The 25,189-nt window shown below is 44.9% G+C and overlaps 2 protein-coding genes across 5 annotated transcripts in view; one reads left to right on the top strand and one right to left on the bottom strand.

Moving 5' to 3' along the window:
- TRIM55 (tripartite motif containing 55) overlaps positions 1-18,247 on the top strand; it is a 34,637-nt gene extending 16,390 nt beyond the window's left edge. For 2 of the 3 annotated variants that reach the window (XM_053982646.1, XM_053982660.1), the window contains exons 8-10: positions 718-941; positions 2,791-3,078; positions 17,968-18,247. In XM_053982646.1, the coding sequence (XP_053838621.1) occupies positions 718-941; positions 2,791-3,078; positions 17,968-18,087 (632 nt within the window). In that variant the 3' untranslated portion in view covers positions 18,088-18,247. The remainder of the gene's footprint in view (positions 1-717; positions 942-2,790; positions 3,079-17,967) is intronic. The other variant, XM_053982650.1, reaches the window with a different exon arrangement.
- Positions 18,248-20,204: 1,957 nt separating this feature from the next.
- On the bottom strand, positions 20,205-21,991 carry CRH (corticotropin releasing hormone). Of its 2 annotated transcripts, none has more exons than XM_053986904.1 (2): positions 21,753-21,991; positions 20,205-21,215 (listed from the first exon to the last, which is right to left on the bottom strand). In XM_053986904.1, exon 2 carries the CDS (start codon positions 21,198-21,200, stop codon positions 20,670-20,672), a length of 531 nt encoding a protein of 176 aa, XP_053842879.1. In that variant the 5' UTR covers positions 21,201-21,215; positions 21,753-21,991; the 3' UTR covers positions 20,205-20,669. The 2 variants fall into 2 exon arrangements, with proteins under 2 accessions (XP_053842879.1, XP_053842888.1); XM_053986913.1 differs by lacking the exon at positions 21,753-21,991 and adding an exon at positions 21,555-21,627.
- Between the last annotated feature and the right edge of the window lie 3,198 nt (positions 21,992-25,189).

The following is a 25,189-nucleotide window of genomic DNA, read 5'->3' on the forward strand; positions in this document are numbered from 1 at the left end:
CTATGCCAAAATGTAACCAGAGCATTATGTATCAATTATAAACAAATCTAGGTTTATTTCTCTGAGGTGCTAGAATGGCCCTGCACATTTTTTAGGATAACTAGTGTGATTATACTAAAGAAAATCCAATGCTAGAGGCCTTCCTCTGGAAACAACCTGAGCCACCACTGCAGACCACAGGATTTGTCAGATGGCACAAAAACAACAGTTTGATCAAGTTTGACAGTCTGGTTTAGGCACGTTCATATCTCAAACTTCCAGTCATGCACTGCAAAGCACTGACCCAGTAAAGAATTATGAGGACAGCTTCAATGGCATTAAAAGAAACATATCTTCCTTGGAATAAGAACTTCTTTCATGACAGATTGTGCCAGATTGTAGCATCTCCCCAAAACGTGCAGGGCTGTGCTGCACATCCCTCATGAGGATAACTGCATTGACAGGAATTTCTGTCCTCCTTCCCATGGAAAGGGCCAGCTTAAGATTTTAACCAGCATGTGTATTCAGTGTCTTCCTTGCCCCAAAGCTCCTGCTGGCAGCTCCATGGCAGTGCCCAGTCCAGGCTGGTGGGAGCAGGCTCCTCACCAGCACCCCCTCTGCCAGGCAGAAGATTGTCAGTGACTTTGATGTGCAATTGCAAATGGCTTCTTAATTACCTAAAGACTGAAGCCATCTTCACATGGTGCTCAACCTGTCCTTTTACACATGTCCTATCAGAGGAGGAAGGAGAAGAAGAAGAGGAGGAGACAGAGGATGGTGAAGGCTTGGGTGAAGTCCACACAGAGTCATCAGGAGAGGAAGAAGAGGAGGAAGAGGTGGAAGAGGAAGGGTCAGAGGGAGCACCACAGCCACCTCAGCAGGACCCTGAAGCACAGAGTGCAGGGGGAGAGCCCGTGGCTGAACCCACTCCAGCACCGGTGCTGGCTGCCCCAGCTGGTCAGGTAAATGTCTCTGCTGCCCCATTGCCCTGCCAACTTTGCTGAGTGCACCTGGCAGAGCCAGAAAATGCTCCCCTGTGTCCTGTGGGCACCATAACTCAGGAGCAGGGCTAAGGGAGCCAATGCACTGGAGAGCAAAATTATTTATTGCCCTTGTACGCATATATGCAACTTTACTTCAACTTGTGCATGTGTCCTTGATAAGCAAAAAAAAAAAAAAAAAATAGCTGCTAGATAAATTAAGATAAATATGGGATACATAAGTTATAAATAAAAAAGACTCCGTTTGGGAGTTAAGTGCATTATAATGAATGTTCTGTTTGCTGTGATTTAACTCAGACTAACTGTTATAAATGAGATGATTGTTAAAATATTTATACTAAGAGAATTTGGCATTCCCTCTGGATTTAGGAAGCTTTCCACTACCAGTTTTTAGATTATACTTCTCATCTGTTTTCTGTGAATGGCACTTGCTGCTTTCTGCTCTGATCATCCTTGGGATATGTCTAGGTAGATGCAGGAATATCATACACCAAACAGGAGAGGAAACTGTCTCTCACAACCTAACAGCAAACAGGTTCAGGGTGTGAATATTTTAGGCCAACACTTTTCTTATGGAATTTGATTAGAATGAGACTGTAATTGCTGCATATTCTAAAAGATGTACATTTTAAAATATACTTCATGTGCTACTTTAGTTTGCCTTGCATACCATTAACTTAGCAAATTCTCCTCCTGGACAATTTACTCAGTGAAGTTGCTGAGGTGTAAAGGCTGCTGTGAATATATTTGAAGAGGCCTGTGTGAAAACAAGAAAGCACACAAAGGATCTTTGATTGTAGCAAGCTCCCCACATAAAACAAGTGATAATAAATACTGTGGATTCATTCTTCCTTTGATCTAAAAACATGTGTGAGTTTTCACCAGTCATGTGAAGGTGCTCTTAAATCAGGCTTTACTGATTTAATAAAAATGTGAAGATTTGCACTGACTTGACTAAACTTGTGTTCCCCAACTGATGCAGGGCTTTATGCAAACAAGAACTAGACATAAGCAATTCTGCCCACCAACATGAATTGTCTAATTTCTAAGGCTAAAGTGAGAAAGGTACAGCATGCTGCTCTAGAAATTGTAAAATGCCATTAGGAGATAGTCAGGCGTGGAGTCAGACATGGTATGTGGGTATTGTTGTGTGGGGGATACCTGTATTTGAGTTTTTGCCTTCTGGTGTAAAAAGGCAAAGCAGAAATGCAGTGGTGATAGCAGACTGTGTGTGCAGAAACCCCAGGATCTTGATGCAGTTCATCTGGCTGCTCCTCTTCCTGGCAGAGCAACAGTGCTTGGCTTACAGCATTGATGCCAAGGCTCATGGGCAAATGCTTCTCTCCAGTATTCCCTTTATTATGACTGCTTGTATCAACAGACTCGTTGGCAAAAGTGTTATTCTTAACCTAAAACCCAACAAGCCATTTGAAGGTACCTACACCTGTCATTCATGGCTGGTATGGGCTCATGAAACTCTTATGCAGAATTTAAGTTCTAAGAATTGAATTGAGGGTTTATCTGAATTGAGAAACCCGTTGCTCACTCCTTTCTCAGCACCCCCTTACCACTCGTTCTACCCTCCTTTTCTGTTTTTGGGCTAATTTGTTTTCTTTCTCTTGTGTGTGTTATTCAAATGATAGTTGCTTTTGCTTTGCATTTTAATTGCAATTCTTTCAGATCATATTAGTAGGACAAATCTATGCTTGCAGTGATATCTAACAAACACAACATGCAGAACAATGTGACTACAGCAGGAAGGTAACGTGGTGCACTCTGCTTGTTCTTCTCTTTATCTGTCCTGATTAAGGATGTTGTTGTGACACCAAGTGGTTCTCAACAGACTCCCGAGTCTGACACTCAAGTGCCGGCCACAGCAGAAACCATCGATCCCTTGTTTTATCCTAGCTGGTATAAGTCCCAATCACGGCAACCAAGCAGTCCAAGCTCAACCCCGGTGAGTGGGCTGGGGAAAGTAGGGACTCCTGTTTCTCTGGAAACAAGTGCAAAGAAGGCAGAAGCCCCGACAGCAGCAACAATCGAGGAGAGTGCACCAGGGAGTGGTAAGGAAAGTAATGCCACTGCAGCGACGTCCAAGGTCAGTGCTCCCGAAGTCACCCCAGAGGGCTGTGACGTGCAGCAAAGCGGGAACAGCAATTGTTAAGGAAAATGTGACTTCATTTTCCTCTGCATGCTAAAGAATAAGAGCAATTTCAAAAATATGAAAAGAGCACAAACTGGATTTACAGATGGTTTCAATGTGCGACAGGCTGACTATAGCTTCGAAGCAGCATGCTGGTGGTTGCTTGTGCTTACCTGCCAGTGCACCTTGCTTGTGCCAGCTGTTATCCAAATTATTCATTTACAAGAGCTATTGCAGAGGCTAGCACATCAGATATTTGCATGTGTTAGTGGCAGAGAAATCCTGTGCATGAGATTATTCTCATCAGCTGCTGGCGGTCTATGTGCTGTCCTACCATGACTGGTTGAGCAGCTATGGCTTGGCTTCGCCTTCTGCAGCTCTGTGGCTGCACCTGGAGGGCTTCCCCCTGTGAACATGAAGCTGTGCAAACACCCAGAGCCTTCCTGCGTGTTTGGTTGCCTCTCAGTAAGGAGTGTGATTTCCTGGGTTCAGATCTGTGGCAGAGGATTTGCTCCAAGGATTCTTGAGACTTGATTAAAAGAGAGCATGAAGATAATACATTTCAGTTCAGTGTTAGACACCCAGCAGCATGATGGGATAACAGATACTGATGTGTTTAGTACAGGAGGATGTTTTCCTTAAAATGACAATATTAGAGTTGGTATAACCTGAATTTGAATAATCCTCCTTCAGCACATGTATACAAACTCCACATGGCCCAAAGATACAAGGAACAGGGTTGAGAGAGCTGTGCAAGGATTTGCACACTACACCAGGTCCTGCTCCAATGTCTGGTGACCAGCCCATGAGCAGCACTCTGTAAATCAAACCATTGTAATTTACAGGTTCTAGCTGCACGTTTTAACAAAGCAATTATCTGTATGTGCACAATGAGAGGAGATTGTGTGTGTGAGAGAGAGGGAAAGAAAAAGTGGGTATTAAGTATTTCATGCTGTTTCCTTTAAGTCTGGAGATGACTATATAGCATACATCAGCAGCTATATAGTTAACAATTGTATGACAATAGATAAACAATCATGTGCCAGGCAAGTTAGGAGAAGGAGTTAGCAGAGATATGATAAAAGGGGCACTTCTGCTAGAGGTTTCAGTCAGTGATACTTGAATTTGGTGGCTGACTTTCTTAAAAAAAAGCAACATTTGACCACTAAATTTCAGTGGCTATTTTTCAAGTCAGGGTTTTATTTGAGAATGTTTGAGTAGAATTAAAATGAAAAGTACTTTAAAATTATCAAATCTACTATGACATTGTCTTCTTAAGTATATTTGAAATGAGCTGGCAAAAAGTAAATTCACAGTGAAATTTATTGGTGCTGTTTCCTCTTATTAGTTACACTGATGACAAAGCAGTCTAACCTCACCATAAGTGGGTAAATTCTGTACTAGGTTAATTTCCTGGGAGCTTGCCTAAGTGTGGTCTGCGTCCCTCAGCCCCAGCAACAAGAAAAGGATCAAAACTTGTGTTTGATGTGGGCAGCTGTCTGAAAAACAGCAGCAGCCTGATACCCAGCTTTTTTAATTGAGTATCAGAAGCAAAAACAGGCACATAGGAAAGATATCAGTCCCTGTTGACATGTGAGTTTTGGGGTGTTGCATCTTGATATTTTCCCAGATCACAGGTGACACTGGCATTTTGGAAGGAGAAGGAGGATGTTGAGCAGAGTAGCTCATGGTTCTGGGGATGTGGGAGGAAGGAGCAGGGGAAACAGCTGAGGCTGGAATTGCCAATGGGCTGGAGACACAGCAAGAGATAGGAAAGCACAAGAAGCAGAAATGTGCAGAAGAATAGAAGGAGCAGTGACCGAGTGAGGGTGATGCTGTGAGATGATGCTGTGGTCAGATTTAAGGATCTGAGCTGAGCTGTGTCTATGTCACAAAGGAAATGACTGCTGTCGTGGGGCAGTGATCATTTTCAAGTATGTGAACTTCAACTTTGTATTTTTCCTGCATGTGGTTTTACACAACCCACTCTGAAATGCTATATTCCTTTATTTTTTTAAAATCCCAGCTGATGTTCTTCACACCACTGTATTCACTCCCTTCCTCTAATTAAAGTATATCATGGAAAAGTGCTGTGGAAACAGAGCTTTTTCACGGAACATAGTGATAATGACTAGTTCATATGATGACAACACTGGTGAAGCACTCTTCTTATTTTCTCACAGGAGTTAGCATTCTGCATAACACTTTTGGCATTTCTTATCATACTACATCGTCTTTGGAATCTGATTCAATACATGATTTGTACTTTCATGGGTAGGAAATATTTCATTTTACCATTAACTAACAGTTCAAATAGTGTATCTGGTAATGTCCCTACATGGCTTTAAAGGACTTTTTCCCTTTCTTCCTATCCAAAAACATCATGCTAGTTCACAACACGAGCTGCCTCATTTCTTCCTCCTCACAAATGCCACCCTTCAGCTTACTCCTGCATGGTTAAACATTGCATCTCCCTCGTTCAAAATGAAAAGAGACATTTACTCTTGCAGATATATGGGCTTGTATTTCAGTTGCTGTTCAGATGACCAGCAGGATGGAGAATCTGTTGACTGACAGATGTGAAGAACACCAATCTTGTTCAGTCCAACAAATAGGGGAGGAAGAGCTGGGGAGTAGGGGAGTAACAATTAGCATCAGAGGGGTTAAGGTCAGGAAATCCACTGAATAATCCTGCTGCCAGGATTACCACAGAAAGCAAATCACCTGTGCTCCCTTGGGTGGATGGCTCGAGCCCCACTCTCCAGAGGTCCCCATGGACATAGTGGAGAGGGTCCCCTCACACCCCAGCTCACACAGCACACCCCACATTCTGTTCAAAGCTATCTCTCACACATTCCCAGTGAGGATGGAGTACCAATCATGGCCCTGAAATGCAGCATTTCCAGGAATCCCAGCCAATCTAGACAAAGGCTTTTTTTCCTTAGGTCACATTAAGAGATGAAATATCCACAAGATTCAATGTTGATCTATTCTTCAGCACAAAGATGGCTTTCCCTGCTCACTTTCTGCACTGTAGTCTCAGCAGTGTACATTATATGGAGCATCTATGAAAAATGACAAATTATTATTCAGCTTTTATGTGCAGAACTTCCAGCACTATGACTAAAGAATATCTCTCCATTAAAAAAATAAAAAGAGAGGGGATAGAAGTTATCATCTACACTTTGGCTGCATTAATTAGCAAAAAGATTCACTGTCAGGTGGTAATTTGAATTTGAAAAGCATTGGACAATGTGAATCTCAATTAAATGAATGGATCACAGTTTAATCTTCATTTACTTGTGTTTGTTTTTGAAAACTTGTTGTATTATTACTAAAGGACATAGAGGTTATTTTTATTCCTGAGAAATCAGGTGTGTGAAGAGCACTATGCTTTCTTTCCCCTCTCTTTTTTTTTTTTTTTTTAAATTCAGAATACCTTTTGAAATTAAAAATAGACAAATGCAGAAAGCTCTTATTTCCACCATTAGAGACCTCTTTCTATGTGGTCTCCAGTGACATCTTTATGATTTATTTAATAATGAAGTAGAAAGGGGTGAAGGAAAAAGACGTTTTGGTCTCAGATTCTATTTGCATTAAAATGTTTTTATTCTCCATGCATAGTGAAGTGGCTGGTTAGACAGTTTGTGTGTCTTTATTTTTCATATGAAAGATCAGGTCACTGCCCTTGTTCCATTGTGTGATTAGCCCCAAAAGTCAAATAACAAAATTACTTTGAATAACTGTATAATTATTTATAATAATAATATAAATCTGCATGACTGTCATCATAAGAGCAGCATATCATTTATTTTCAGGCTCTTTTAATAGAATGCACCAACAGGGTTTTCATTGTTTTTCAGCAGCAAAAAGAGATCAGTTCCCCTATTAATTCCCAACATTTACTTTATTTAAGGGTCATTTCACTCTAAGAAACTGTATTGATGCATCTATAAATTTCCTTCAGAGTGTGGGAGGGTGTAGCAGCAGGGATAAGGCAACAGGAATCACAGCCCACAGGTGTGCAGATTGCTTGGTGTAAGAAGGGCCGAAAGAAGATTATTCAGCTTGAACAAAATAGATAACTCTGCATCAGAGAGCTTCATCCTTCTTCAGGGAGTGCCTAAGTCAGCAGTGTGGTCACCACGGGCTGCTTCTGCCTCTGACAGAGAATGAGAGGCATCTCCAGTAAGAGCAAGTTCAGCAGCAGCTGCTGCTTCTCACTTGGCACCTCTTCCACCTGCCTGCTGAGTGTGAGGTGACATTGCTCCCAGCCCAGCTGCCTCTGTTCAGTGTCTAAAGCTGGGGAGATCTGAGTCTCTGGAGATGACAACCAGCAGCAAATGATCACAACACAGGGAGAGGGAATAGCATCAATGAACTGCCTTGCCACCGTGGGGAGGGGTGTATTAGTGGTGGGTGACACAGACATTAGCAAGCAGTCCTTTCCAGTGCATGGGAGAAAGAGATCTTGGAGTCCCACTACCTTCCCTAATCTTTTGTCGGCAACATCTCTCCTGCAGTGAAACCATATACATGTATGAGCATTTATGAAAGTCTTGGTTTGTCTGTGTCTGTGGTTACCCAGTTTATTTCACCTAAGATGAAGAACTGGACCCTGCATCCTGTAGCTCAAGTTCCCCATAAGAAAAGGGTCTGTCTGTGGCTCCAAAGGACTCCAGCATATACATTTAATCTGAAATGAAATGCAAGTTAATCATCCGCAAATAATACCCTGATCTAATTTCCCTTTGCAGACAGCAAGTATAGTGCTTTAATTCCATGAGGATATAAAATATAATCAGGACTGAACTGTTTGGGAGCAGAAATACTAATGGATTGGCCTATGCTAATCTTGTTTCATTAGTTTTAAAATTTTCTATTACTTGCTTGCAACCTTATGCCATCTGCCAGAATTACCATAAGGACAGTCTTCTCTGTATTCATGTACTGTAGTTCTCTTTGCCCTGCTGCTGAATACTTCAATTTCAGCTGGTGATCCTTCATTTTTTTTCCCACAAGACAGCTTTAAATCACATCAGAGAGGTCAGTATTTAGCTAAGTTTCAGCTGATTGGTTGTCATGTCAATATGCAGACAATATGGACAAAATAAGATCATTGAAAACCAAAATAAGGCCAAGAGATTGCACTGTGCTCCCTACTTTTCCATCAGGGTATAGAAGGCATGGTCCCACATTTTAGCTCAGCGTTGCTCTGGAATGTTTGCACAAGCGTGGCAGCAGAACACAAATAAGAAATGTTCTCTTCACCAAATCGGAAACTCAGTCTTGCCAATCTGCTCAGGTAAGGAAGACAAGCACCCAGTTCCAGTCAGCTGTTCCAAGAGGGATTTCTTGCTCAAGAGAAGGCAGTCTTGTGAGGCTGCATCTTGCAGGAATGGTGCTAAGAAAGGGTTTCCATTCCCTCTGGCCCACCCGACACAGCCTTCCCACAGTTTCCCCCAGAGCAGAAGACAAAGTTTGTTAGCTCTCTTCCAAGACACCAGCTGCTGCTCCAAAGGCTCTCTGCACTCTGCAACAAGTGTGTTTAGTGCTAATGAAAGATCCAGGAATGCAGACAGAAAAAATGAACTTGATATTTGCAATCTAGGTCTTGATATACCTGTATTTTACCTTTCCTTAGGTAGAAAATTGATGGGCTTATTCCTGTACCATTAAAAAATCTGCAAGGTTTAACTGAATGAAAATGAGTCATGTGTCCTCCATGAAGCTGAGCTTTTTGAAGGAGACCCTTGAATCAGCTGGTATAGAAGCCCAAATCAAACTCCGTTTCAATCTTCTTCCTAAATATCTCTTAAATTTCACCCTGGGGTGGGGGGGAAGCATTCAGCCTGTACCTGAGCAAACACTAGATGCAAGGAATTCATTTAACAATCAAGAAATTCTGCCTTTGCTTCTCTGTAGTTTGACTCAGTGAGCTGGGACTCTGTGATAGCAGCTACATCTGTGGCCATTCAGGCTGATGTTCAATTGGCAGCAAATTTTGCCTGTAAATTTCCATTTTGTTTCTTGACAAATGTGCTTCAGGTGAATTTTTTCCCCCTCATTTTGGCAATACATGCAGAGGAAATCAGCAAAGTCTTCATTGTTCCTCTTTTAACACCTCCCTCTCCCTTAATTTTGAGAATTATCTGGGTGATTCAGAGACAGCAGTGATGAGTCGTGAGGGCAATGCATTAAGACCAGATTTCAGACAACAGTTTCTCATAATTAATATGAGTGGCAAATACTTCACCTGAAGTTTTCCCTCAAATAGTCTGCTCTGCTGTTTGTCTGGTGAGTCATAGATACCATCTGATTTATGGATAGTTCATTTCAGTCTATTACTAGTAAAAGGATCTCCACAATGACAGTTTGGACAAATTTACTTTCCCTGTTGAAATTAATACAAAGGTGGGCTCACCTAGACATTTTCTTTCTGAGACCAGCTCATTTAAGTACTGAATTCTACCTCCATTCAGCCTCCTCCTCCAAGCATCACTCATTCTGCTCATTGTTAAGGAGTTTGGAAAGGAAAATAGAATGTAAACAAAAAATATTTCTTAATCACAGATGAACTGTTGCTGGTTTACATCACACTGTGGTAGATGTATATCACAACTACACAAACCATCTGCTTTTGGAATATTTGGTTAGTTGTCTTACTGCCTTGAGACAGCCCAGGCTTTCAGTGTAGCCATTCACTCACCTCTGGAAAGCAGCACTGGTAGTCCTGTAAGCATTAGAGATGGATCAACATTTAAATGCCAGCCTATCTGATTGAAAATCCCAGTGGTGGTAGTTAGTTAACTGGGCCTGAGCCCCTATGTTTGGGTAGGGTATCATTCCACTTGCAGGGTTTCCAGGCTTGTGAGCAGGCAAGGGGCTGGACTGCAGCACCCTGCAGTGCCCACCTACTGTGCATTTAAAATGGAGATAAAGACCAGGGGACTGCAGGTGCAGCCAAAATTAAATGGAAAATGGGGAGACAGACATATCAAACAGTGATGATTCAGTCTTGCATCTCTTTTCAGGTGATATATATTCCTGGCATCTTTGCAATAATCCTCAGGTCATTAAGTAAGAGACCAGTGACTAATTAAAAAACCCTGTTATCCCTGGCTGGCAGCCAAGAGGTGTTGCGATGTTCAAACCATGCTACAGATGTCAAACAGAGACATCATGCCTTTGACTGAGCAGAGAATGAGGATCTCACAGTCCTGGAGGATAAGTGATCTGAATTTCTTACTGCTCTTTTTAATTTAGAGAGCACCCTATAAAATCTGCCTATCTCAGCCACTGAAGGTGGTGATCGAAATACAGATCAGTCACTCAGAGCACTCCTGGCTCAGCACTTCTCTACACAGAAGTGGTTTTTGTTCATGATGAAACACTTGCTGTATGACTTATTCTATTACAAAATGCCTTACTAAGAAAATGTAGCTGTCATTTCCCTCCATTAGTGCTGATGAGCCTCTTCAACATCTGGCAAAATATTTTATTTAAAATACATTCATTTTTATATTTATGCACAAATTCAAAATTTAATTTTATAAAATAAATACATTTCTTTTTAAAGAAAAATTGAACTGGTGCCTGCCCAGATGCAGGTCAGTTCCAAGTTTGCCTCTGGTGACAGTGACTGCAATCTGTACTCTATACCCTGTCAATACCTGGTCAATAACTGTGACTGAATCCAAATTCCTATGAGCAGAATTTATCACAGCTTCCTTGGACTTCACCTGGGAACAGTGTGAGATGGACAGAAGGAATCTTGATTTAATATCTTGCTCATCACTTGGCTGAGTGCTGTGCAAGCAGGCCAGCATTGCTAACGGGCAAGCAGAGATTACAATGTGAGATTTGACATGACAGACGTCCATCTGGGCAATCACAGTGCTACTCACTGAGCAATTTTGGAGTTTTGGAGCAGAGTCATAGCTTGGATAACAGCATCAGTCACTGTGGTTGCAGTAAGGAGCAGATTCAGGCAACTGAAGACATGGGAAAATGAGCACACAAAGTGGTAGCAGCAGAGGCTGATGAGGGAAAAAAATGTTGTAACTGTGGCCAAGACTTTCTTCTTCTATTATGTGGTGGCTTTAAGGAATAGCAGCAGATTGCTTGAGCTGACAATCTGACTTTTTGTCCTGCACCTCCACTGGTTTTGTCTTTCAGAGAGGCTGTGCTGTACCCACAGCTCACATACACCACTCTCACCCCCTGCAGGCTTACAAGAGCCCAGGTCAGTCAGTCACTCACAATGTGAGCAGCACAGGATGAGCCTCCAAGCATGGGATGTGTATGTCTACACACCTCAAAGCTATGCTGGCTCTGTTATCTGATCCCACAAATGGAGCTCCAGGGTGAATCACAGCCTGAACTATCACTGTGTCATTCACTGGATTTCCAAAAGTGCCATTTGCAGAGGAAGAAAAAGCTTTGAAATACAAAAGTCCACATTAGTCAAAGGAAAGACTGCCTGACAGAGACAGATAGGACATTAAACCACTACTACTTTTGCTACTTCTCCCTGAATGCTAATAGCAAATTTTCTACAGCATAGATTACATTGATTACGTGGAGAAGTTCTTGGAAGGTCTTTACTTCACATTTAACTTGTTAATCTGAATTCATATCTATTTGTATGACAAAGCAGCAGTAGAAGGAAGAGGGAAGAACTGGAATTCATGAGTAGCTTCCTGGCACTGGTGACCAGCATGTACTACGTGACCAGCACTTACTCCTGCAGCCTCTCAATGGGTTCCTTCCTTTGCTAGACAGTTCTCCAGCAGGGCTGGAAGTGAGCAGAAATGGTAAAAGGCTGATTGATCAGGAGGTCCCAAAAAATCTTCATTCCGAGAGGAATGAAGAATGGTGTGGATAGATGCAGGACAGACTGTTCTGATCTTGCAGTCTTAATATTCATGTGTTTTTAAGACTCTTCTCTTGGATTTCCTTCATTTTCCTGGCCAGTAGTAGGACTAGGTTTCATGCAAATATGTAGTTAATTACTCTCAATAAAAAGTTGGATCAATGAGGTGCAGCAATGGGTCAAATATTACAAAAGTATGTTATTTCTGCCTTTTCTTCTTTGAGTCATAAAAAAATAGGTGACTTACATAGGGGAACTGTATGTCATTTGTTCCAAGTAATGCTTAGAAGAAAGCCGTTCTCCCACACCATGCTCTAATGCAGTTTTCATCACAGGTTCAAGTGTCTGCACCTCTGTGTCTCGTGGGAGATGCATGGAACCTATACCAGAATAAGCCAATTGGGCTGTTTTCCTCTGAAATATATTTTATCACTTTGAGGTCATTATGTAAAAGACTCTACATTAGACATTATCCAAATAATGTTAATTGTAATATGATCTATTGAAGAAAGGCATTTCCTCCCAATGAACTTTTAAAATTCATTACTGACCACTATTAAGAGAGTGATATGTCTAATTCTGTGTCTGATGGAGCTTGTCTGTGCATATCATTTTGTCTGCTACCCTATGTATTTCTGTGGCAGGTAATTGTAGTAAATATTTTGGAGAATGCTCTGTTGATTCCCACTGATAAAAAAGATCCATGCAAAATAAGCAGCCTCTTAGCTTTAAAACAATATTGTTGTGATATACGTGACAGCTGCCAGGTGTTATGCTGAAGGAGCTAGACTGCATAAAAATATGAAAACAAAATGCTTGAACTAAAGTTTAAACTATTTAAAAATAACCTGTTGTGCTCCCTTTGTTTCCGCTGCCTGGAAGTGTTGAGTGCCAGAAGTGTAACACTTGACATTTGAGGCAGACAAACATAGCCTACAGATTCTGTGATTGCTTTGCAACCAGCTAGCACTTTTTAATCATGCCCGTTCTTGTCAACACTAGGGGTTGTTTCTAAACAAGCCAGCTAAAAATGGGAATTAAATTTAATTTCTAGCTCATTTTTTGAGGCTACAGAAACCCTGGAAGCAAGAAACCTGTATTTTCACTTCTTCTCTCTCCCAAGACCCACACTTTCTAACAAATTCACACCCTTGCTCTCCTGCTGAATAAAGAGGAGGCAGCAAAGGCACTAGGTAGTACATGTGCATCTAAGGGCATGGATCCATTTTTTCTTCTGGTAGTAAATGTGATTGAGGAGTTTTTTTTGCCAAATGATGGCCCTGCCTCTTATTGCTTCCCAGGTGCCACCACTTAGAGGGCATTTGTGCTGAGGCAGCTGTTTGTTGAGCTATGCTGAAATCAAATCATTCAAATGATCCAGGTTTAAAAATATCTTCCTTCACCTCAAAAAAGCCAATAAAAAAAATGATGTTGTTCCAGTGACATTCCCATTCTTAGCACAGCCCTTCAAAGAGCTGCAGCAATGCAAATGGGCAGTGAACCACGGAACCAAAGCAGGAAGAGGTGGATGGGGACCCAAGGGGCAGAACCTGCTTTGGGTAGCATTGTTGCTCCAGAAAACATTCATATAGATTGTAACCAACCACCTCATCCATCTACATTAAAGTAGATTATGAAGCCATTCAGCTCTTCACCTTTCCTTCCCACTTCCTAAATTTAAGAGTTTGTGATCTTGTAAAATAATACTACAGTCAAAGATCTGAATTCCTGTCAAGGAGTGTTTTGATATCCTGAAATACTTGGCTGGAATCTTTCTTGTATAATTGTTTAAAAGCCAGATGTAGTCTAACCCAGTCACCCAGAGTGTCTGTAGAGCCAGTAGAGTGAAACAGGTACCTCCAGAGAGCAATCCACTTCTTTGAAGATGGGACAAATCAGCCTCTGGTTATGCCTTTCTCTGATCACTGCCATTAGAGGGGATGACCAGAGTTTGCTTGAGTGGGTATCTTGTTTCTGGATGACTAAAGTTTGTCAATACAGATCCCAGCCTTTGTACCTAAAGGTACCTTTGTGCTGGTAAAGGAGAAATCAATTTGTAGACTTCATTGTATTTCAAATATATAAAAGGCCTACTCTACATATTTTCCCCCAGCATAAATAGGGTAACTGCTGGGACCTAATAAGTGAAAATGTTATGGCAAACCATCCCACTGACCACTTTCCTCATCTCCACATCCTTTTACAAGAACCTTATACAGATGTAAGTAGAGCCCTGCTTAAGGAAGCAAATACTGAAAGATGCTGAATATTTGCAACTTTGAAACGACTCATCAGGCTCAACTCTGAGATCCTTATACTGTTTATTCATGCAAATTCTAGTGTGCCAGATGCTGAGGAGTGCTGAATGGCTGCTCAGTGGGAGTTATGGTTACTCAGCACCCCCATAGAATTGGCATGTAAACTCCAGCCTGGAGTTTGCTTATGGGAAAAACAAAACCAACCATCAGTCATGCATGGTGTACTTCTCTCCCTGCTTCATGAGCTGGCCTGGTGAAAATTCCTGGTGCTTATTGAAAGCAGCATCTGATGTCACTCGACACCACAAGGGAAAACATAAATCAAAGTGTAAGTATTCAGCACTCTCTCAGCATTAATGTAATCTGAGGTAAACACTTTAGTTATTCCTTATTACTTTTAGGGACCCAAAGGGTTGGGACTTGTTATTCTAGGTAATGTGAAAAACAAGTCCTACCCATGAGATCTCCCAGGCAAAGACAAAGCTCAGGTAGAAGCTTGACAAGTTACCTAATAGGAATGGACAGACACAATGAAGTGTTGAATCTGGACTGTCTTAAAAGCATGTGGCAAAGGTTGTGCCATGCTCAGCACTGAGCTTTCCTCTGGGAGCAGAGTAGGGTTGCAGTAACAGGGAGAGCAAGATAATCCGGCATGAGACTACAAGGACCTACAAAGCAGTCAAATGCCTTAATCCAAATGACCTGCTTCTGCATTCTGTCTTTCACAATCACAGGCTGGTTCAAAACGGGTCTTTTTCTGTAAAATCTACAGCTGAAATCTTTGTCTTGAACAATTCCAGAACACTGTATAACTCTGAGTTGTGTGGGTTGCTGTTGGAAGGGGAGAATGGACTTAATAACACAGACAAAGTTGCTGCTGGCACCTTTCGATGGTTTCTTGTCTTACACGAAGAGAGCACACCTCAGTCATGGTGTGATTCAGAGACAAACACTGAAGTGTCACAGGTGTGAAAACACAAGCCTAAAAGCCAAGTAATGGCCCTCCTGTCAGTTTTGTGCTTGCTTCACTCCTGGCGGGGCGTGATGGAAAATGATTGGTTTTGGAAAGGCACATCCAGGTATTGCAGACTAGCAGCCTGCTGAGCGCAGCAAGGTGCAGGGAGCAAGTGCTTCATCCAGCCAAACCCAGTGGGAATGTGTTGGAGCTCCAGCATTGTTTTGCTGACACAGGAAGATGTCATCACAGCAAAATATGAAGGAGTTAACACATTATGAAATACAGTTTTGGCAGTGATGCAGACAAAGATTGTTTTGCTTGAAATGTAGTGCCAGCAGTGCTGGTTAACAGGGTAATGCAGTCAGCTTGCCAGTCTAAATCATTGCATTGTGTTTTCTTTCTTCTTATATATTGGGTCCAAATCCTATGAAACCCTTAGCATAACTTTAAACTCGTAGATAGTTCTTTGCTTCAAAGTTATTCTTGATTTAATGTAAATTTTTGGATAGTGGCTGGTTAGAATAGCGGGTGAAACTGCTAAAGGAAGCCATCCTTGCATAGGAAGAGAAATGGCAAGGTACCAGTGTGGATTAAAATTAAAAAAAAAAAAAAAAAAAAAAAAAAGCAGGAATTGTGTTTTAAACCTCTTGCCAGTCCTATTCCTTTAAAGGGTGAGAAGTGAGGACCATGCCTGCTCACACACACTGCTGAGGGCTTGATGCACAAAATTGTACAACCAGTTTCAAAATTATTCTTAGCTAGTCCAGGCACTCTGACTGCCCTTCCAAAAACAGAGGCAAAATTTTCAGCTTCACAAAAGACTAATAAACCACCTGCATCTACCAAGATGAAGAGAGCACCAAATGCCTTATAACTCAGAGAGTCTAGCCATGTATTTACTGTAATCAGGTTGAAAGATTTGCAATCAGAACTTTCCAGGGCTGAGAGGCAGATCTTCTATAATCAGGCCTCAATTAGTTACCTGCCTTTCAGCTGAAGATCTGGCCCCCTGGGCCCAATTCTTTACCATACTTTTGCATGTGCCTGAGAGACAGCCCTTCTCACCAGCATTGCTGGAAATGGGCTTTTGCATTCAAGTAAACAGCTGTTTCTCCCATGTTTTCACCATGCTTGTGGCCTCCATAAAATACATTAAAAAGTTAACAAGCACAAGCTATTTTCATCTGTGAGATCCCTGTTTGGGTTTTGCAGTAAGTAGCAATGAGTGCCTTGCTTTGAAAATATGAATCTAAGTCAAAGATTGGTCCACATTTCAAATAGCAAAGCAGTTTCTCAGATAATATTTCATTGAAATTAATAGAGCTGTTTCAATTTAGAGCAATCAAGGATATTGGTTAAAATGGCACTGTGAACTCTAATTAGACATAAATAAAGAAATGGGGATCTGTTTCTTTTCATACCTTCATGCTGTCTTGTTTGTTGGTGACACTTAAATAGCTAGTAACTGGAATGAAGCCCAATAGCTAATTTATACTTACCACTACTTCTAACTTATTCTTGTTGTACACTTTAACAGTAAGCACTTACAAAAATGCTTGGTAAAATCATCCATCCCATGCTTCAGTTCCTCAAAAGCATCCCTGCTTCAATACTTGTTGCTGGATGTATCTTAAGCAACACTGCTTAAGTAACTTTCTGGTTTAGGACAATTCTGTAAATGACTGAGATGTTGGAATTCAGAGGATACTACTTTGTCATTTGACCTCTATTGAGTAGTATGTTGACATCAAATAGTTCACCTGAGATCGTGCTGAGGTTTCCAAAGTAAACTAAAACCCTGCACAAAGAAGACTGGCAGTGTGGCTGGTTTAATTTTAGGAATGTGCAATAACATATGTGTGCATCTAGGAATACAAAGGGAAAAAAAAAATCCTGTATCTTGCAAGTTAAATTGCACTTTTAATGATGAAGACACAAGGCTTTCCTTAGCTAGCAAATTACCCATTTTTATATATTTTATCTTTAATAGGATTTCTGATCCTGTCACAAAGCAGTCTTCATCCTTTGCCAAAGGGATCTGGAACTAGTAAAATATTTCCACCTATTACACTGGTGTGTTAAACATTCAACTAATTTTAGAAATACATTTTATTAGCAGCTACAGTATACATGTCCAGGTTCCTTCTCCTACTGTAAGTGTAGGATACCTATGCAAAAAAGAGAGGCATATAAACTGAAGTTTATATGTCTGTATTACTTATTTCCAGTTCCTCATCTGAGTTAAATTGAAGTGAAATAAATATTAGAAGATTTAAAAGAAAAAAAAAAAAAAAAAAAAAAGAAAAAAGAAAAAAAGAAAACACTTCCAAGGCAGATTTCATAACAGAAGAACAAGTATAATTTTGAGTGGCAATGCACTGGCAATAACATTTGGCTCTGGTTCACATCAATCTGGAGGCCCAGCTACACAAGCCAAGCTGGCTCAGGATCACTTCTGAACAGGCATTTATCACCTTCAGTGCAATAATATTCCAGAGGTCCAAATCAGGACTAAGCCCTTTGCATAGATGCGACATGCTCACCCAGCATAATCCTTCCTCAGACACTGGTCATGGCAAAAGTCCCTCTGACTTCTTTGATGTTAGAAGTCTTAGCTTCCCAAATTTCCGTGCTCCCTGCCTTTTTCCTTCTTTCCCACTTCATTCTGTTTCTCTGCATGTTGTGAAGTCTTATGGATTTTAAAGCAATTCATATTTTCTTCTTCCATTTATCAACCTTTCCTTCCTTTGCAGACTGGTTCTGAGCCATACACTCAAGGACAAGTGGAGGAAGCTCCCATGAGCAGTGAGAGGGGTGACGAGCCGGCTCGTCATGTCTTCTCCTTCTCGTGGTTGAACTCACTGAATGAATGATGACTCACTCTGGCTGGCTTCTGGTGTGCTTCTCCTCGGAAGGACCGTGAGCGCAGGCAGCCTGGCTGCAGTCAGCAAAGAAACTGGCCTGGGAAGGGGCATCCGAGCAGGTTTCATTCCGAGGAACTCAGCTGACCTCCACATCATACCCTTGAATTGACAGACCTGAGAGGGAGGGGAGCATGGGGACAGATTACTTACTGTATGTATTGTAGTTAGAGTGTTTTCCAATAATTTCTTGCTTCCAAGGGGGAAGAAGCATCACTACAGCTTTAGGCTGAGCACTGCTAGTGTTTTGTAACTCGCTTGATGGCACGTCCCCATGTAGGTGTAAACACTTCACCAATGTTCTTAGCTAAAATGCTGGTATGATATTCTCTAGTAGCATCCTTTGCCAAAACAGTGTTTCTCCTCAGTATCCTCCTGTGTCCCCACTTGTCAGTGCTGGTGACTTCAGTGACACTATCATGTCCTTGGCAGCCCCAAGTAGGGGTTGTGTCTAACAGTACTAGTGCCTCCCAGGCTGCGGAGGCTGAACATGGGAGGGAAGAAGGAAGCTGCCATTTCTTCCTTTTCACTTGCTCTTCCTACTAAACCACAACAGATGACGCTTGCAGAAACACATTATTTGTAAGGAAGATTCCTAGTGGCAGAAGTGAGGAAGAGACACTTACCAAAAGCACTGGCCAAGACCCCCACAAAGCTCTGAGTATGTGGGGCAGTTGCTGAAGTGCTGCCCAGTCTTTCCAGCCGTAACCTGTGTCCATGTCTTCTCTGCCATTGGTGTGTGTACAAAAGGGGACATTTTCTTGTATTAAACCAGGGTGCAATAAGGTGGTCACAGGTATTCACTCAAGGTTTAATTTGAAGCCCTTGTGCTGTGCTGTAGAAAAGGCAGATGCTGACTGTCCTATTCCATGTGCATTGTAGATGTTGAGCCATCAAATGAAATCAAATTTGTGTCTTAAAAGAGGCTCTACAAGTTGTACTGAAGGCATCATTCTCTAGTTTTTGTCACTGGGAGTAGGGTGTCAACACTCAGCAGTGTTTAAGAGATTGGCAGGCTGCCGGGAGTGCTTGGTGCCATAGGGGACCAGGTGTCAAGCTCTGCAGTAGGGTTACATGTGGATCTTTCCCAAATCCCCGAGCCAGGCCCTCCCTGCGCTGTTTTGGCGGAGGCCTGTTTGAGGCCATAAGGCTGCGCTGTGCCCCAGCAGGACTGGTGAGTGCAGTCTGGCAGTGCAGACTGGTTAGCAGGCTGTGTGGGGTCAGCCCCTGTCCTGGACACCCGTTGCTACCGGCCCTCGTTGGTATCTGTTTTCCCTGGAGAACGTTCCCTGGAAAACTCTCCTGCAAGAGTTTTGGAGAATGCACAGGCGAGCTCCGTGCAAAGCTTTGGAACTCGCACAGCCCAGAACGAGCGCCGCCCAGCACCGCCACCGCATCGCCTCCGGCTGCTGGAGCAGCTTTTCCCTGGGATTTGGTTCGGGGTGAAGGATTTACTTACTATTTTCTCCCAGTCGTCCTGGAGATTTCCCCCAGCTCCTCCCGGGAAGTTTCTCCACACCCACTGCAGCCTCCCTAGAAGTCCCTGGGAAGGACCCCGCTTGGGCACGGCCGACGGGACGGGGGAAGCCGAAGCAGGGAGGAACCTGCTCTTTTGTGGTGCGGGGAGGATGCGAAAACACAAAAGATATGCGGGAGCGCCTCACTGCTTTCCCATCGCTGCTCTTCGGCGGGAGGAGGCTGCCCGATCCCGGCCCCCCCCCGAGGAAGGAGCCTCCTCGGGGGGCTGCAGAGGTGGGATTCGGCCGCTCTGGGGGGCACCGATTTGCCCTCGACACCCCCTTCCCGGGAGCAGCCTGCGCCGAGGGCGGCGGCGGGGGCAGCCCCCGTCCGGGGCCGGCGGCGTCGTGGCGCGCCTGCGGGAGAGCCCGTGGAGACGGGGCTCCCCGGGGCGGGGGAAACATCTCCGGGGGAGATCCAGGGCTCCCCGCTGCTCTAGGTGTCCACGGCCGCGGGTGTCCCCCCGCCCCGGTGAACCTGAGGGGGGCGGAGCAGCCCTCAGGCGTCTAGGCAAGAAAGTCTATCAAGGCATCTTTACTTTGCAGCTTTTATTAAAAATATAAATATTAAACATTCTCTTACACAACCAAATCGACCGAGCGCTGAAAAGATGTTTTATTGTGAAAATGTTTACAGGAAAAAAAAAGTGGATTTAAAGTAGCTTACAGAGATTCCCCCTCCCACCTCCCTGCCCCCAACAGAAAAGTTTTCTGTCTTCTTGGCACCACTTCTTCCAATGCTCACACATCCCTACGTAGCGATGGCACTAGAATAACTGGGAAATGGAGAAATAAATAAAGGTAAGGGAGGTTACAAACGACACTCGTGTTTCTGCACTTGGTACACGGTTGTGCATGCTAGTCAAGGGACAGAGGCTGTTCGGAGTACGCCCTTCTAGGTTTAAAGCTATATAAAAATAAAGAGATGACATCAGAGCAGCACTATGGTACATCGGACGGTGTAATTATTCTTGTGCTAACTGCGGAATCTCTTTGGCAAGGCGGGGCGGGGCCGTTTCACTTCCCGATTATCTCCATCAGTTTCCTGTTGCTGTGAGCTTGCTGCGCTAACTGCTCGGCTCGGGCCATCTCCAAGACTTCTCGCAGGAGGTGGAAAGTCAGATCCAGAGAAATAGGGGGCTCCTCGGATCGCTTCTCCCTCTCCACCGCCTCACCCTCGGCTTCGCCGTCCTCTCGGTTCCCCGGCGAGCGCTCGGGCAGCTGCTGCAGCTGTTGAACCGCCGCCCGGAAAAAGTTGCTGGCGGAGGCTTCGGGCTGTAGGTGGCTGGTGCTGCTGGAGGAGGCGGAGAAAGAGCCAACGGGTCTCTTGTGAAGGTTGCCCAGGCGCAGGAAATACTCTTCTCCCATGCGGAGCAGGACGGGCAGAGTTTGCTGCTGCTGCTGCTGTCGCTGCTGCTGCTGGAAGAAATCTGGCTGGTGCAGAGCCCCAGGGGCGGGTGCCGGGCTCTTGCTGAGAGCTCTGCACTCCTGGCAGGGCAGGAGGGCGACCAGCAGGATTCCCGTGGAGACCAGCAGCGGGATCTTCATGATCGGGGCCCAAACCTGCGGGGGCAGACGGGGGACGGGGGTTGGGTTACAAAGCCGAGCCGCAGCGGCGGGGAGGGCAGCGGGCGGCCGGGGAGGGGGCGTCCCCACCGCCGCTGTCCCGGTGCTGAAACGCGCCGCTCCGCGCCCCTCCGTTCCCCGCACAGCACCCCCGGCCGCTTCACCCTGGCCCGTCCAGCCGCGCCGTCGAGGCGGCCGCTCCCCGCAGAACAACCCCGCGGAACAGCCCCGCGGGGCGGCTCCGGGCTGCGCCGGCAGCGGCTCCGGGTACCCAAGGCTGGGCTGAGCCCCTGCGGAGCGTTCACGCGTGTTCGCGACCCGTGCCTCTTCACCCACCCGGGGAGAGGGGGAACGTGGGGTGCCTGTGGCGGGGCGGCTCTCCCCACGATCTGTGCGGTTTAAGCGCCTGTTCCCCACCTCCCCGCTCCCTGTCCGGCCAGGACAGCTCCCCGTGTCCTGCGGGACGCGGCGCTCATTCCCGCTCAGCGCAGGGCAGCGCATCCGCTGCGCGCCCGGGCGCGACCGCGCACCTACCTGGGGCGGCGGAGGCGGCGGTAGGGCAGGGCGGGCGGCGGCGGGACTCGGCGGTGCCCGGCGTCCCTTCCTCTCGCTCTCCCTCGGAGCCGGCTCCTGGCGAACTTGGGATCAGATTTGGTACTAATCAGAGCCGGGGCGCGGGATTTTTATAGCTTAGACCCTCTCCTGGAATCACGCAGAACTTGCCTAATAAGCTGACGCTCTCCCTGACAGCCCGATTGCGTGCCCCGATCTACTGCTGAATAAATCATGGGGGCCCGTCGGAGCGGCGATGGGCCGAGTTTCGCTATCGCAACCCCAAATCTCACGTCCAATTATATCAACAGATATTTATCGCCTCTGCAGTGACGTCAGCCGGGCCGGGGGCCGGGGAGCAGGATGCCCCCCCCACCCCATTGACAAAAATACTTGAATGAGATTTCCTAGCGGGCGCGTACTATGAGAGGTCACTCCGGGGAAACTTTCCACTCACGGGCCGGCCCGCGGGGAGGGACCCGACCCGAGCGGGGCCGGCGCTGCTATCCCGGGCAATCTCCTTCTTCATCCTCTGTCCTTCCCGGCCCCCCGGCCTCCGCCGCCTCCGAGCCCGCCCTACGGGACGACTGTGGCGGGTCGGCGCAGGAGGCTCCGCGGGGCGCGTGTTTTGCGTGGGTCCGGTCTTTGCTCCGCTCCCGGGGTCGGCTCGGGCCGGGGCAGCGCTCGCCCCGCAAAGCGGGCAGGGGCGCAGCCGAGCCCGCGGGGAAGAGGAAGGTGCCAGTGCCGGGAGGGACCCGCGGCAGCGCTGGCACCGGAGCTGCCAGGGACCCCGCCGGCGGGAGAGGAGGCGGAAAGGCCGCGGCGGTGGCGGGGAAGGCCGAGACAGCCGCCAGGGCCGCCTGGGAGCATCTGCCGTGGCAGGGAGCGTCGCTCCTTCTGCCCTGCCGCCGATGGCAGCGCCGCCTGCTCGTCCCGGCGCCGGCTCCGCGCTGCCGGCACCCGCTCCCGCGGTCTGGCCCGTGCTTGGCTCCTCTCCATTGCTTCGCACTGTTTGCGTGGAGGCAACAACTGCTCTTTTTTCCCCTTCTCGACTCCACTAGCTGATCTTCCCCACCTCTTCAACGCCATGGCCATGTGCTTTCCCCTGTTCGCCCTCCTCAGCTAAGGCCTTCTCCTCCAGCCTGTCCTAATCCGAAGCGGAGCTTTTTTCGAGGTGTTCTCCCATGACCAGCATGTCTTCAGGCTCCAGACCATATTACATCAATGTCTCCACCTGGGTTTCTTGCCCTCTGATCTCTTCAAGAGGAAGTGCTGCCCAACTTTTGGAAATAACTTCTGCCCAACATCCATTCCATGTGTAATATGTGTTCTTCCGTTTTTGCATCCCATCATCTTTGCCAATGCCTCTCAGTCCTCTTTCTCCACTGCCTCAGTTGAAAGATCAATCATATCCTTCCCTTTAAATTGGAGAACTCTATAGAAAACCTAGTGGTTTTATCTTGCCTAGACAATAAACTCCTGGGGTCACGCACTTGAGTGTCTCCCATCGTAGTGGGGAGTTGGGACAGAACAGGTGGTCACATGCTATTGATGCAAAGTGATGAATCTGAACTCCATTTCCTTAATAAAATAACAAAGTTAAAACCACTTAATGTATGAGGTTGGCCACAGACCAATTCTGAGCATCTCCTTAGGGATGCTCTAAACTTCAATTTTAGTTGTACCTAGCTCCAGCCTCAGATGCACTTTTTGCAAAGTGCCAAAGAATCAGATCTTGTGCATCATGAAGAAACAAATGGAAAAACAAGTACTAGTACCAGAGATTTAGGTCTTCATTACCACTTTTTGCTCAGGCATTCATGAACTGAATTGTGTATTACAGAACAGAATATATTGTGTAGCTAGTCACAGCAGCAGTTATTTGTATGCTTTTAAAGCATGTCAGCATGGCTTTCAGTGAGAACAAGAGGTTCAAAGAAACAGGAGCTAAGTTCAATCAATTGAAGGAAAATGTAAGAGGTACTTATCAAACTCGAGCCCTTTAGATGTGCTCTGGGGTGAGTTTTATCACAGTGTCTCCATTTTTAGGTTTAAGATACTGTTTAAAAACACAAAAGCCTCTTAAAATAATGGGATCATAAATGTAAAGAAAGAAGAATTTTGATTAAAATAATATTTTTTTTTTGTGTTAGGGGTAAGATCTGGATAAGACAGAGCTGCATTTCTCCAAAAGATTGATGCCAGTGAGAAATGGCACAGGCTATGTTATGTTTTTAATAATTTACAGTATTATTTAGGTCTCTTTAGGCAGACAGTTTTGTCCCTTGAAAAAATCCAGGTATAGCAAGTGCAACATAGAAGCAGGCTGGGGTCCTTAAATTTCCACAAGAGCTGTACAACATGCCAGTTTCTTCTCCTCCATTTTTTTCCACAGCCCTGGCTCTGAGCATGGTCTGCAGTGGCTCACACAAACTTGTTTCTAAGCCAACATGGTCCTATTACCCCACTTTCCTCATAGATCCTGAGTGATGTGTGAGAGGACTTGCAGCAATGGGAGAACACTGTGAGACAGTTGGATGTCTTGATAATGAGGAATATAAAATATCACAGATACATAAATGAAAAAAAGTACTTCCCTCAGCACTTCAAATGCAGAACTGACTGCCTAGGAATATAAAAGTCCTTTCTCCAGAGTCACTAGTTTCTGACTGAATGTCAGCTGTCACTCCTGAAGGAGATTGCAACAGAAGAAATCTTGGCTTCTCAACAGAGGGATGAAAAAGGAATACAAGGAGGATATCAGGTACATCTGGATTAGAGATTTTTGTTTAGTGTTATAGTTTGAGATTAGCATAGCCTTCATAAGAAAAGTGTTCGTATTTGACTCATTCTGCAAACATCAGGAGTAAACAGAAATTTTAGTGAATCACAAAATAACATTGTCTAGAAATGAAAAGCACTATTGAGGCCCATTTCCTCTCCTCTGACTTGGGTTGAGTGCTCTTGCCCTTTAGCCTTGGTGATCTCAAACTCAGGCACCTACTGAAAAGCAATTACAGCTGCTCTGAGGTAGCTCAGGGAAAGCAAAAGCATGCCCAGAGCATGATGCACCCCACCGCAATAGAGCACCTTCAGGTTTCTGGAGACATTCACCTTGTTCCCTTGTCTATAAAGGGAGTGCAGACAACCACCTTTGCCTGGTCACTGAATTCTTAGACAGCAATGTGAGGTGAGAAGAATCCCCTCCTCACTGACTGACCATAGCAGAGAGATCACACAGTTCTAAGTATGGTAATACAGAGGGGATGATGTTAAACTGAGGGTATGGCTCTTACCCCAGGTATTTTTGAAGATGTCCAACTACAAACATGGAAGGACACACACCAGATGTAGATCAACTTTCTACCACAGTGCAATATTTCATTGCCACTTTGTCAGAAGGCAGTAAGGATTTTTTT

Source organism: Vidua macroura, chromosome 1 (genome assembly GCF_024509145.1).
Source record: "Vidua macroura isolate BioBank_ID:100142 chromosome 1, ASM2450914v1, whole genome shotgun sequence".
NCBI classification, from domain to species: domain Eukaryota; kingdom Metazoa; phylum Chordata; class Aves; order Passeriformes; family Viduidae; genus Vidua; species Vidua macroura.

Coding starts and splice junctions, on each gene's coding strand:
- CRH (XM_053986904.1), bottom strand. CDS start 21,200: ATGAAGATCCCGCTGCTGGTCTCCACGGGAATCCTGCTGGTCGCCCTC.